General features: G+C 41.0%; 1 protein-coding gene across 3 annotated transcripts in view; it reads right to left on the bottom strand.

Moving 5' to 3' along the window:
• The window catches only part of wdr27 (WD repeat domain 27), a 110,609-nt gene that overhangs the window by 21,747 nt on the left and 74,056 nt on the right, over positions 1-14,806 (bottom strand). For all 3 annotated transcript variants that reach the window (XM_073873433.1, XM_073873434.1, XM_073873435.1), the window contains one exon: positions 5,177-5,279. In XM_073873433.1, coding sequence (XP_073729534.1) covers positions 5,177-5,279 — 103 coding nt within the window. Of the gene's footprint in view, positions 1-5,176; positions 5,280-14,806 lie in introns of those variants that run through there.

The raw sequence follows: 14,806 nt of genomic DNA, 5'->3' as shown, positions 1-14,806 counted from the left end.
TTTTCAAACATCGTGGACTCCGCCTTTAAAGGGAAACTCCACTTATTTTGAAAATATGCTAATTTTCCAGTTCCCCTAGAGTTAAACACTTGATTTTTACTGTTTTGGAATCCATTTAGCCGATCTCCGGGTCTGGCAGTACCACTTTTAGCATGGCTTAGCATAATCCATTGAATCTGATTATCGTGCTCAAAAATAACCAAAGAGTTTCAATATTTTTCCTATTTAAAACTTGACTCTTCTGTAGTAACAACATGTAATAAGGCCAACAGAAAATTAAAAGTTGCGATTTTGCTAGGAGTTGCTATGAACTATAGATAATCAATGGATTATGCTAAGCTATGCTAAAAGCTATGCAGACTCGGAGATCAGCTGAATGGATTCCAAAACGGTAAAAATCAAATGTTTAACTCTAGTGCAGAGTTCACACCGGCCGCGTTAGAGGCGGTAAAAACGCGCAATTCGTGCGTAGTTGGACGCTTGAACATTTGAGTTCACTCGCTTCATTCTCGCGTGAAATTCTAGTCATTCGAGAAATTCACGCGTAAATTCGCATCATGGGGTGTCCTGATTGTTTAACACGGCGCGGAAATACGCCAAAGTTCAGATTTTTCAACTCGCGCGTTTCAGATAAAGACTTGTTTGTCATGTTGCAGCTACCGTAGCTTCACATTGTGTTTCGAAATTGAGGTTGGTTGCAATTCACAATCCCACCGGTAGATGTCGCTAAAACCCACATTAAACCTTTAAAGGAATATTCCATTTTCTTAAAAGAAAAATCCAGATAATTTACTCACCACAATGTCATCCATAATGTTGATGTCTTTCTTTGTTCAGTCAAGAAGAAATTATGTTTTTTGAGGAAAACATTGCAGGATTTTTCTCATTTTAATGGAATTTAATAGACACCAACAATTAATACTTAACTCAACACTTAACAGTTTTTTTCAACGGAGTTTCAAAGGACTATAAACAATCCCAAACAGGGCATAAGGGTCTTATCTAGCAAAACGGTTGTCATTTTTGACAAGAAGAATGACAAGTGTACACTTTTCAAGCGCAGCTTTTCGTTTGGGGCCGGTCCAGCGCGACCTAGCGTAAATGCGTAGTGACGTAGGGACGTCACGTGTTACATTTATAAAACGCACATTTGCGGACCATTTTAAACAATAAACTGCCACAAAGACATTAATTAGTATCAGTTGACATACAACAACGTAGGAACGGTCCTCTTTCGCCACACTTGTAAACACTGAGGCGGAGTTTCGCGTTCGTCCTCTGTGACCTCTTGACGTGATGAGGTATTGCGTCGGGTCACGCTAGCGCATGACGACCGGATCTAAACGAGAAGTTGCTTTAAAAGTGGATATGAGTTATTTTTATTGTCAAAAATGACAACCGTTTTGCTAGATAAGACCCTTATGCCCTGTTTGGGATTGTTTATAGTCCTTTGAAACTCCGTTGAAAAAAACTGTTAAGTGTTGAGTTAAGTATTAATTGTTGGTGTCTATTAAAGTCCATTAAAATGAGAAAAATCCTGCAATGTTTTCCTCAAAAAACATAATTTCTTCTCGACTGAACAAAGAAAGACATCAACATTTTGGATGACATGGTGGTGAGTAAATTATCTAGACTTTTCTTTTAAGAAAATGGAATATTCCTTTAATATAAAGCTTCACATGATGTAGAAAGGAACAGGCCGATCATGTTCATTCTGAACAAACTCATTAAAACACCCCTAATCCAGGCACACACAATAAATGCACAACCCATTGAACTGATTCGAAAAAATTGAAAGGCTAAAGTGCTTTTCGAAGAAAAACCCAAAAGCCAAAAATATGCAGCTGACTGATAGGTAAGACAGATGCAACTACAGAACCTCCTAGGTGGTATTTTCGCAGTATTTCTGGTCATCTTTTGGTGAAAACAGTCTGGCAGTCACCATCTAGATGGTCAGCAGATCCTGTTTACAATTCAGTTGTATCTTTGAGATCAGCACATGGTCTGAAACTGTATCTTAGTGGAAAATAATTTAAATTACCTGCTAATATTCATAACCAATAAATATCATTCAATAGGAAATCTCATAACATTGTCTCTACTTTATCCTCTGATAGGCTACACATGGTAAAAAGCTTAGGGAAATACCACAACTGGACACGTTTACCCTGTCATCACTCATAAATGTGACACAGAATCAATCATTTTTTGTTGATCGTACTTGAATCGGTCTTATGGCTTGGAAATAATGTAACTTGGTCATGGAATATTTTGGCGGGAGGGGGGATCCCTTACTGCAATTGTCAGTAAAATATAAAAGACATCAACAAATGCATCTGGCTTCTGGAACTCTCAAGACAGCCACAAACAACAGAATAGTAGCTCACTACCGTTCTGCGCGCCAGCTTCCAAGAAACACTGGAAATCGGGCAGTGCCGTGGAGATCCTCTCAAACTTTTCCGGCTTTGCCCAGTGCTGGTGATTAATAACAGCCATCAACACGCACGTGTTATTCCACTGACCTGAGCGCAGACTGAAAACTTGTACACGATCACAGCAATAAAAAACTTTTATGTTCAAAAGGATGGTGGGTTTTATTAAGAGTTTTAACTAAAGCTTCAGATTTATGAAATCTTAAATCTAGGTCACTCACAAGTGACCGCATAGACCAAAACCCACTGTTTTCTTTTGATGGAATTGTTGATCACGTTCATCACTTTGTTGAAGGTCAATCGGTTAGTGGTTCGGTCAGTGGAAAAACAAAACTGTTTAAACACTACAACACCGTGAAAGTATGGATGAGACATCTTGAGACACTATTGTCCTCAGAAGAGTGAATTGTTTTGACGAATCTGGCCATGGACATAAAGAACCTCAGCAGCAAATGTGATGCAGCTGCTGCTGTGTGATAAGAAATACTCAGAAAAAGAGAGAGAGAGAGAGAGAGAGAGAGAGAGAGAGAGAGAGAGAGAGAGAGAGAGAGAGAGAGAGAGAGAGAGAGAGAGAGAGAGAGAGACCTGCATACCACTAAACTGCAATTAATTCAAATTACCTGCTTATCTTCAAGCCAACATATAAAGTTTGTCTTTTCCCGTTATCTTTGGAATTCCATTTGGAGCTATTAGTGCTACAGAAATTACAGACATCACCTTTAAATCCAGGAAAAATAATTCAACTGCGCACTAAAGGGAAACACCACATTTTACATAATTAGCATTTTCTCTTTGTGTTTAGTTTATTAAAAAAAGAGGGTTGTGTCAAAAACAGTACAGATTGTAGAAACTGGATACAATGTGAGAAATGTGGTCTTTAGCACTCCTAAATGGCAGTTTTATTATCTCAGTCAAGATAATCAGACTCGCACCCGGCCAGAACAGGATCATTTTATCAGTGGCAGCCGATGACTTCTTTTTTCGAGGGCGCTCGATGCGAAATTCGTCACAACATGTATGTAGCCCGTCATGTGTGTGGTTCCTTTTCTCAAAATATGTGTTCTGCACATCGAGAGATGTGCATCACGTGTCTTGTCAAAATAAGTGCCGGCTGCAGATGCGTCTAAAGGGTTTATGATAAAAGAGATGCTCGCGTTTGCCAGATACTCACATAATCTCATGCGTAATCAGAGTTTACTGTTAAGGGAGTGTCTTGCGTGTATTTTGTAAACGCGAGCGTCTCTTTTATCATAAACGGTTTTGACAAAACATGTGATGCACACAAGATCTCTCGACGCGCAAAACACATATTTTGAAAAAAGGAACCACACACACACTTATTTTGAATTAGCGCCCCTCGGATGAGCAGTCACGAGCCGCCACTGACTTTTATGACTATTCACTTGTTAAGTCTAACGTCATGCACCACTTCCGGTTCCAAATGATCTTAAATGCCAAAAATAACGCTAATATACACTCACATCATAATGCAAAACTACCAGATATTAATTTTTATGAAGAGGCTATATGAATTATTAGTCTTATGAATTGTATGACACCTTGCAAGGAGGAGTGTGAAAGAGCTAGAAAGGGTTGCAAGATGATGTTGATGTATGTGTTGATGTATATAATATGTAGGGGTGCACGGGGCAAAAACTAACGCGGGGTTAGTTGTAACACAAACTGTTTACATTGTTGCACAAGGTTGAGCGTTTTGTTTTTCTGGCATTTTTTTTCACGCTGCCAAATGATGATCTCCTGCAAATTATTGGAAATGTATAATGTTTTTCCAGAGAGTTATTGATGGACGAGTGTTTTGGTGGCATGTAAGTACATTTTTCCATCATATGTTTCTTTCGGTTTCTAAGTTGGGTGTGTAAGATACCAAATCCAATGCTATGTCATATTAAACAGTGTCTTGTTGACTAAAACATAGCATCATTTCAAAATATGTCTGCAGCTCGTTTTGCAACTTTTTTTGTAGGCTTAAAATATTTTGTCCCAGCGGGTTAATTGTAACGCTGTGTTACAACTAACCCCTCAGCACTTACAATATGAAAACCGCTAACGTTAGCGTAATTCTTGCCTGTTAAATAGGCTAAACGCAAATGATTGCTGGCTACCAACAAAATAAATGTGCCTGTCTTATCAAAAATCGTGTGTCAAATGTTTTTTTGTTCATATCTTTAATATTGATTGAATAAGGTCACGTCAAAGATTAAAATCATAATGAAAAAATGGCTAAAATCAGACTTTGATGCTCATTATCCCAGAATTAGATTTTTGAAACTGTAGTATGGTTATTACAGCCGGGTCACATATAAAAAAATGTTTTGTCATAATTGTGCTGCTTTTTCTCACATATTTAGACATTCGTATGCATTAATAATTGAACTTTTATTAGAAAAGGGCTGGATGAATGAATACAGTGTGGATACCTGTCTGTCATAGACAGATATATAAACAATATCCACTTCAAGTATATAGACAAAATAGTATTGAAATATTTGCCTGCAAACTTAATTTTTAGCAAGTGTTACAACTAACCCCCTGTCTGTTACAATAAACCCCACCTATGGGGTAAGTTGTAATGTTTGCACTTCTGTCACGTTTGGTTTAAATGTCCAAGAATGGTAAGTAATAGAAACAAACTTCAAATGTTCATTTGTAGAAGAGATGTGTGTGTTGCTTATTGCGATTGAGCCAAAACCAGAAAGTGTTAGGTTGTGCTCTCCCCTACTTACAGATTGGTCCTCGGAGCCAGTGGCTATGAAGCGACCGCAGGGTGAGAAGGCAGCAGTGCACTGATGACAACGATTGACGTGACTCTCGTAGCGACGGACACATCTGATGGACAGAAAGTTAAATGAAACTGTTCAACCAAATAATGCATAAAAATGATTGCATCTACATAACTAGATAGAAAAGTTTGTTGACAAACTTTATGTTGGCTTGACAAAGCCTGGCCTGAACGTTAAAAACGGTTTGACAGAAGTTTAGTTTAGTAGGCTATCTGGCTGTTAGTATGTTTAAGTATGAAGCTAGCATGATTTAACATCAAGTTAGCATGATTAGCATGAAGCTAGCATGATGCTAACATGAAATAACGTAAAGCTAGCATGATGCTAACATGAATTAGCATAAAGCTAGCATGAAGCTAACATGATTAGCATGAAGCTAGCATCAAGTTAGCATGATTAGCATGAAGCTAGCATGATGCTAACATGAATTAGCATGAAGTTAGCATGATGCTAACATGAATTAGCATGAAGCTAGCATGAAGCTAGCATGATGCTAACATGAATTAGCATGAAGCTAGCATGATGCTAACATGAATTAGCATGAACCTAGCATGATGCTAACATGAATTAGCATGAAGCTAGCATGATGCTAACATGAATTAGCATGAAGCTAGCATGATGCTAACATGAATTAACATGAAGCTAGCATGATGCTAACATGAATTAGCATGAAGCTAGCATGATGCTAACATGAATTAGCATGAAGTTAGCATGATGCTAACATGAATTAGCATGAAGCTAGCATGATGCTAACATGAATTAGCATGAAGCTAGCATGATGCTAACATGAATTAGCATGAAGCTAGCATGATGCTAACATGAATTAGCATGAAGCTAGCATGATGCTAACATGAATTAGCATGAAGCTAGCATGATGCTAACATGAATTAGCATGAAGCTAGCATGATGTTAACATGAATTAGCATGATGCTAACATGAATTAGCATGAAGCTAGCATGAAGCTAACATGAATTAGCATGAAGTTAGCATGATGCTAACATGAATTAGCATGAAGCTAGCATGATGCTAACATGAATTAGCATGAAGCTAGCATGATGCTAACATGAATTAGCATGAAGCTAGCATGATGATAACATGAATTAGCATGAAGCTAGCATGATGCTAACATGAATTAGCATGAAGCTAGCATGATGCTAACATGAATAAGCATGAAGTTAGCAAGATTTATTATGAAATTAACATAAAGCTAGCATGAAACTAGCATGAAGCTAGTATGACTTAGCTTGAAGCTAGCATGAAGCTAACATGACCAAAAGACCCAACCCCCATGTCTCTATGATGTTCGGATCCAGAGATATAAGGCTTTGTTCATTATGTTGCTAGGGTGCTGATATTTGGTTGCTAGGGGCGTGGCTTAATAGCTCAATAAGAATCCTTAGAGACTGATTGGATGCCTGAGTAAAATGAGCCCACCCCCATGTCCCTGTGACACTGTGCTGCAAAGATATCCATCTGGGCATTTTATAATGGCAGTCTATGGGAGATGTTGCTAGGGTGCCCAAAAATGGTTGCTAGGGGCGTGGCTTAATTGCTATGGGATGATCCAGAGAGACTGATTGGATGCCTGAGTAAATTGAGCCCACCCCCATGTCTCTATGACACTGTAAAGCGAAGATATTCCATCTGGAACGTTTTTATTCCCTTATATGGGCGTGTTTCCTGCCCCGTTATAAGTCAATGGGGAATTTTGGGGGCCTCCTACACCCCAGGGGTGAAACTTACACCCCAATGTGAGGTATGTTCTCACAGTGCCTGTCAGCCTCCTTAAATATGGTAAGCCACAAGTTTCTACAAATTTCTCACTCGGAGCTATGACCTGTCAAAGTTTGTCGCAATGTTAAGTAAATGGGACTTTTCGGAAGTTTTATGTCCCGTTTTAGGAATTCTGTAAGTCGGATCCCGTCAAAAAGATATAGCACACTTCTTTAGACCAGTCAGAATGTCCGTGGAAAATTTTGTGGATGTAGCTTGAAAGCTGTCGGACGAGTTAGCCGCAGAAATTTTAGTCTCAGAAGAAGAAGAAGAAGAAGAAGAAGAATAATAACTAGATAGAAAAGTTTGTTGACAAACTTTATGTTGGCTTGACAAAGCCTGGCCTGAACGTTTAAAACGGTTTGACAGAAGTTTAGTTTAGTAGGCTATCTGGCTGTTAGTATGTTTAAGTATGAAGCTAGCCTGATTTAGCATGAAGCTAGCATGATTAGCCTGAAGCTAGCATGAAGCTAACATGATTAGCATGAAGCTAGCATCAAGTTAGCATGATTAGCATGAAGCTAGCATGCTGTTAACATGAATTAGCATGAAGCTAGCATGATGCTAACATGAATTAGCATGAAGCTAGCATGATGCTAACATGAATTAGAATGAAGTTAGCATGAAGCTAGCATGATGCTAATATGAATTAGCATGAAGCTAGCATGATGCTAACATGAATTAGCATGAAGCTAGCATGATGCTAACATGAATTAGCATGAAGTTAGCATGATGCTAACATGAATTAGCATGAAGTTAGCATGATGCTAACATGAATTAGCATGAAACTAGCATGATGCTAACATGAATTAGCATGAAGCTAGCATGATGCTAACATGAATTAGCATGAAGCTAGCATGATGCTAACATGAATTAGCATGAAGCTAGCATGATGCTAACATGAATTAGCATGAAGTTAGCATGATGCTAACATGAATTAGCATGAAATTAGCATGAAGCTAGCATGATGCTAACATGAATTAGCATGAAGCTAGCATGATGCTAACATGAATTAGCATGAAGCTAGATGATGCTAACATGAATTAACATGAAGCTAGCATGATGCTAACATGAATTAGTATGAAGCTAGCATGATGCTAACATGAATTAGCATGAAGCTAGCATGATGCTAACATGAATTAGCATGAAGCTAACATGATGCTAACATGAATTAGCATGAAGCTAGCATGATGTTAACATTAATTAGCATGAAGCTAGCATGATGCTAATATGAATTAGCATGAAGTTAGCATGATGCTAACATGAATAAGCATGAAGTTAGCAAGATTTATTATGAAATTAGCATAAAGCTAGCATGAAACTAGCATGAAGCTAGTATGACTTAGCATGAAGCTAGCATGAAGCTATAATGACCAAAAGACCCAACCCCCATGTCTCTATGATGTTCGGATCCAGAGATATAAGGCTTTGTTTATTATGTTGCTAGGGTGCTCATATTTGGTTGCTAGGGGCGTGGCTTAATACCTCAATAAGAATCCTTAGAGACTGATTGGATGCCTGAGTAAAATGAGCCCACCCCCCATGTCTCTGTGACACTGTGCTGCAAAGATATCCATCTGGGCATTTTATAATGGCAGTCTATGGGAGATGTTGCTAGGGTGCCCACAAATGGTTGCTAGGGGCGTGGCTTAATAGCTATGGGACGATCCAGAGAGACTGATTGGATGCCTGAGTAAAATGAGCCCACCCCCATGTCTCTATGATACTGTAAAGCGAAGATATTCCATCTGGAACGTTTTTATTCCCTTATATGGGCGTGTTTCCTGCCCCGTTATAAGTCAATGGGGAATTTTGGGGGCCTCTTACACCCCAGGGGTGAAACTTACACTCCAATGTGAGGTATGTTCTTACAGAGCCTGCCAGCCTCTTCAAATGTGGTAACCCACAAGTTTCTACAAATTACTCGCTCGTAGCTATGACCCGTCAAAGTTTGTCGCAATGTTAAGTAAATAGGACTTTTCGGAAGTTTTATGTCCCGTTTTGGGAATTCTGTAAGTCGGATCCCGTCAAAAAGATATAGCACACTTCTTTAGACCAGTCAGAATGTCCGTGGAAAATTTCGTGGTTGTAGCTTGAAAGCTGTTGGACGAGTTAGCCGCAGAAATTTTAGTCTCAGAAGAAGAAGAAGAAGAAGAATAATAACTAGATAGGTACATTTCCTGAAGAAAATGTGAGTGGTGCTTGCCGTGGCAAAATTCTGGGGACCATATTTGATTATACTCCAAGCCAAAAGTAAAACGGTCCAACCCCCGTGTCTCTACAATGTTCTGCTGCGGAGATAAAAGGCTTTGTTTACTCTGTTGCTAGGGTACTGTATTTGGTTGCTAGGGAAAAAATTGGTATCCCATAATGATTACACTCCGAGTCACGAGTCAAACGGTCCAACCCCTGTGTCTCTACGATGTTCTGATGCGGAGATATAAGGCTTTGTTTACTCTGTTGCTAGGGTACTGTATTTGGTTGCTAGGGAAAAAAATTGGCATCCCATAATGATTACACTCCGAGTCACGAGTCAAACGGTCCAACCCCCGTGTCTCTACGATGTTCTGATGCGGAGATATAAGGCTTTGTTTACTCTGTTGCTAGGGTACTGTATTTGGTTGCTATGGAAAAAATTGGCATCCCATAATGATTACACTCCGAGTCACGAGTCAAACGGTCCAACCCCCGTGTCTCTACGATGTTCTGATGCGGAGATATAAGGCTTTGTTTACTCTGTTGCTAGGGTACTTTATTTGGTTGCTAGGGAAAAAATTGGCATCCCATAATGATTACACGCCGAGTCACGAGTCAAACGGTCCAACCCCCGTGTCTCTACGATGTTCTGATGCGGACATATAAGGCTTTGTTTACTCTGTTGCTAGGGTACTGTATTTGGTTGCTAGGGAAAAATTTGGCATCCCATAATTATTACACTCTGAGTCACGAGTCAAACGGTCCAACCCCCGTGTCTCTACGATGTTCTGATGCGGAGATATAAGGCTTTGTTTACTCTGTTGCTAGGGTACTGTATTTGGTTGCTAGGGAAAAAATTGGCATCCCGTAATGATTACACGCCGAGTCACGAGTCAAACGGTCCAACCCCCGTGTCTCTACGATGTTCTGATGCGGAGATATAAGGCTTTGTTTACTCTGGTGCTAGGGTAGTGTATTTGGTTGCTAGGGAATAAATTGGCATCCCATAATGATTACACGCCGAGTCACGAGTCATTCGGTCCAACCCCTGTGTCTCTACGATGTTCTGATGCAGAGATATAAGGTTTTGTTTACTCTGTTGCTAGGGTACTGTATTTGGTTGCTAGGGAAAAAATTGGCATCCCATAATGATTACACTCCGAGTCACGAGTCAAACAGTCCAACCCCCGTGTCTCTACGATGTTCTGAGGCGGAGATATAAGGCTTTGTTTACTCTGTTGCTAGGGTACTGTATTTGGTTGCTAGGGAAAAAATTGGCATCCCATAATGATTACACTCTGAGTCAAGAGTCAAACGGTCCAACCCCCGTGTCTCTACGATGTTCTGATGCGGAGATATAAGGCTTTGTTTACTCTGTTGCTAGGGTACTGTATTTGGTTGCTAGGGAAAAAATTGGCATCCCATAATGATTACACGCCGAGTCACGAGTCAAACGGTCCAACCCCCGTGTCTCTACGATGTTCTGATGCGGACATATAAGGCTTTGTTTACTCTGTTGCTAGGGTACTGTATTTGGTTGCTAGGGAAAAATTTGGCATCCCATAATAATTACACTCTGAGTCACGAGTCAAACGGTCCAACCCCCGTGTCTCTACGATGTTCTGATGCGGAGATATAAGGCTTTGTTTACTCTGTTGCTAGGGTACTGTATTTGGTTGCTAGGGAAAAAATTGGCATCCCGTAATGATTACACGCCGAGTCACGAGTCAAACGGTCCAACCCCCGTGTCTCTACGATGTTCTGATGCGGAGATATAAGGCTTTGTTTACTCTGTTGCTAGGGTACTGTATTTGGTTGCTAGGGAAAAAATTGGCATCCCATAATGATTACACGCCGAGTCACGAGTCAAAGGGTCCAACCCCTGTGTCTCTACGATGTTCTGATGCAGAGATATAAGCCTTTGTCTACTCTGTTGCTAGGGTACTGTATTTGGTTGCTAGGGAAAAAATTGGCATCCCATAAGGATGACACCCCGACTCACGAGTCAAACAGTCCAACCCCCGTGTCTCTACGATGTTCTGAGGCGGAGATATAAGGCTTTGTTTACTCTGTTGCTAGGGTACTGTATTTGGTTGCTAGGGAAAAAATTGGCATCCCATAATGATTACACTCTGAGTCACGAGTCAAACGGTCCAACCCCCGTGTCTCTACGATGTTCTGATGCGGAGATATAACTGTTTGAATTTTATGTTGCTAGGGTGCTCAAAAGTGGTTGCTAGGGGCGTGGCTTAATACCCATGTAAGGATCCTGAGAGACTAATTGGATGCCTGAGTAAAATGAGCCCACCCCCATGTCTCTATGACAGTGTGGTGCAAAGATATCCATCTGGGCGTTTTATAATGGCAGTCTATGGGAGATGTTGCTAGGGTGCCCAAAATTGTTGCTAGGGGCGTGGCTTAATAGCTCTGGGATGATCCTGAGAGACTGATTGGATGCCCGAGTGAAATGAGCCCACCCACTAATCTCTACGACACAGTAAAGCAAAGATATCCCATCTGGAACTGTTTTATTCCCTTATATGGGCATGTTTCCTGCCCCATTATAAGTCAATTGGAATTTTCGGGTGCCTCTTACACCCCAGGGGTACAACTTACACCCCAATGTCATGTATGTTCTTACATAGCCTACCACCCTCTTCAAATTTGGTAACCCACATGTTTCTATGAAATCCTCACTCGTACCTATGACCCGTCAAAATTTTTGCAATGTTAAGTCTATGGGATTTTCCCCCATTGACTTTTCATTGGGGCACTTTTGGGCGCCTCTTACACCCCAGGGGGACAACTTACACCCCAATATCATGTATGTTGTTACAGAGTCTACCACCCTCTTCAAATGTTGTAACCCACATGTTTCTACAAAATCCTTGAGCGGAGCTATGACTCGTCAAAGTTCGGCCCAATGTTAAGTCAATGGGATTTTTCGGGTGATTTTTTGCCCCCCTTTCGGAAACCCTGCACCCGATCACTTATAAAAGATATAGCCACCATCTCCTCAACAAGCCGGTTGATTTGAGCCCTCTTTCATGGGTCTGCGACAAACCGTGCGGGACGAGTTACGCGCCGAAATTTTGTCCAGAAATAAGAATAAAAATAATAATAATATCCCTGAGCAATAGTAATAGTGATGCCTTGCATAAATGCAAGCACCACTAATAATAAGTTTAAATACAATATCAGTATGTTGGCTTTGACAAGCCAACATAACTAGATAGGTACATTTCCTGAAGAAAATGTGAAGTGGTGCTTGCCGTGGCAAATTTCGGGGGACAGTATGTGATTATACTCCATGCCACAACTAAAACAATCCAACCCTCATGTCTCTATGATGTTCTGATGCGAAGATATAAGGCTTTGTTTATTCGGTTGCTAGGGTACTATATTTGGTTGCTAGGGAAAAAATTGGCATCCCATAGTGATTACACTCTGAGTCACGAGTCAAACGGTCCAACCCCCGTGTCTCTATGATGTTCTGATGCTGAGATATAAGGCTTTGTTTACTCTGTTGCTAGGGTACTGTATTTGGTTGCTAGGGAAAAAAATGGCATCCCATAGTGATTACACACTGAGTCACGAGTCAAACGGTCCAACCCCCGTGTCTCTACGATGTTCTGATGCTGAGATATAAGGCTTTGTTTACTCTGTTGCTAGGGTACTGTATTTGGTTGCTAGGGAAAAAATTGGCATCCCATAGTGATTACACACCGAGTCACGAGTCAAACGGTCCAACCCCCGTGTCTCTACGATGTTCTGATGCTGAGATATAAGGCTTTGTTTATTCTGTTGCTAGGGTACTGTATTTGGTTGCTAGGGCAAAAAATGGCATCCACTAGTGATTACACGCCGAGTCACGAGTCAAACGGTCCAACCCCCGTGTCTCTACGATGTTCTGAGGCGGAGATATAAGGCTTTGTTTACTCTGTTGCTAGGGTACTGTATTTGGTTGCTAGGGGAAAAAATGGCATCCCATAATGATTACACTCCAAGTCACGAGTAAAACGCTCCAACCCCCGTGTCTCTACGATGTTCTGAGGCGGAGATATAAGGCTTTGTTTACTCTGTTGCTAGGGTACTGTATTTGGTTGCTAGGGAAAAAATTGGCATCCCATAGTGATTACACGCCGAGTCACGAGTCAAACGGTCCAACCCCCGTGTCTCTACGATGTTCTGAGGCGGAGATATAAGGCTTTGTTTACTCTGTTGCTAGGGTACTGTATTTGGTTGCTAGGGGAAAAAATGGCATCCCATAATGATTACACTCCAAGTCACGAGTAAAACGCTCCAACCCCCGTGTCTCTACGATGTTCTGAGGCGGAGATATAAGGCTTTATTTACTCTGTTGCTAGGGTACTGTATTTGGTTGCTAGGGAAAAAAATGGCATCCCATAATGATTACACTCCGAGTCACGAGTCAAACGGTCCAACCCCCATGTCTCTACGATGTTCTGATGCGGAGATATAAGGCTTTGTTTACTCTGTTGCTAGGGTACTGTATTTGGTTGCTAGGGAAAAAATGGGCATCCCATAATGATTACACGCCGAGTCACGAGTCAAACGGTCCAACCCCCGTGTCTCTACGATGTTCTGATGCAGAGATATAAGGCTTTGTTTACTCTGTTGCTAGGGTACTGTATTTGGTTGCTAGGGAAAAAAATGGCATCCCATAATGATTACACTCTGAGTCACGAGTCAAACGGTCCAACCCCCGTGTCTCTACGATGTTCGGATGCTGAGATATAACTGTTTGAATTTTATGTTGCTAGGGTGCTGAAAAGTGGTTGCTAGGGGCGTGGCTTAGTAAGCCTTTAAGGATCCTGAGAAACTGATTGGATGCCTGAGTAAAATGAGCCCACCCCCATGTCTCTATGACACTCTGGTGCAAAGATATCCATCTGGGCATTTTATAATGGCAGTCTATGGGAGATGTTGCTAGGGTGCCCAAAATTGTTGCTAAGGGCGTGGCTTAATAGCTCTGAGATGATCCTGAGAGACTGATTGGATGCCCGAGTGAAATGAGCCCACCCACTTGTCTGTAGGACATTGTAAAGCGAAGATATCCCAGCTGGAACTTTTTTATTTCCTTATATGGGCATGTTTCCTGCCCCATTATAAGTCAATGTGGCACTTTTGGGTGCCTCTTACACCCCAGGGGTACAACTTACACCCCAATGTCATGTATGTTTTTACAGAGTCTACCACCCTCTTCAAATGTTGTAACCCACATATTTCTACAAAATCCTCGAGCGGAGCTATGACTCGTCAAAGTTCGGCGCAATGTTAAGTCAATGGGATTTTTTGGGTGATTTTTTGCCCCCCTTTCGGAAATCCTGCACCCGATCCCTTATAAAAGTCATAGCACACCTCTCCTCAATAAACCGGTCGATTTGAGCCATCTTTCATGGGACTACGGCAAACCGTGCGGGACGAGTTACGTGCCGAAAAAACGTGCAGACATAAGAATAAAATATAATAATAAGAACTAGATAGGTACATTTCCTGAAGAAAATGTGAAGTGGTGCTTGCCGTGGCAAAATTCTGGGGGCAATGTATGATTATACTCCGAGCCAAAAGTAAAACAATCCA

The sequence above is a fragment of the Misgurnus anguillicaudatus genome, chromosome 11 (genome assembly GCF_027580225.2).
Source record: "Misgurnus anguillicaudatus chromosome 11, ASM2758022v2, whole genome shotgun sequence".
Lineage (NCBI taxonomy): Eukaryota > Metazoa > Chordata > Actinopteri > Cypriniformes > Cobitidae > Misgurnus > Misgurnus anguillicaudatus.
Note: the sequence above shows the minus strand (reverse complement) of the source record. Positions and strands in the feature narration are given on the sequence as shown.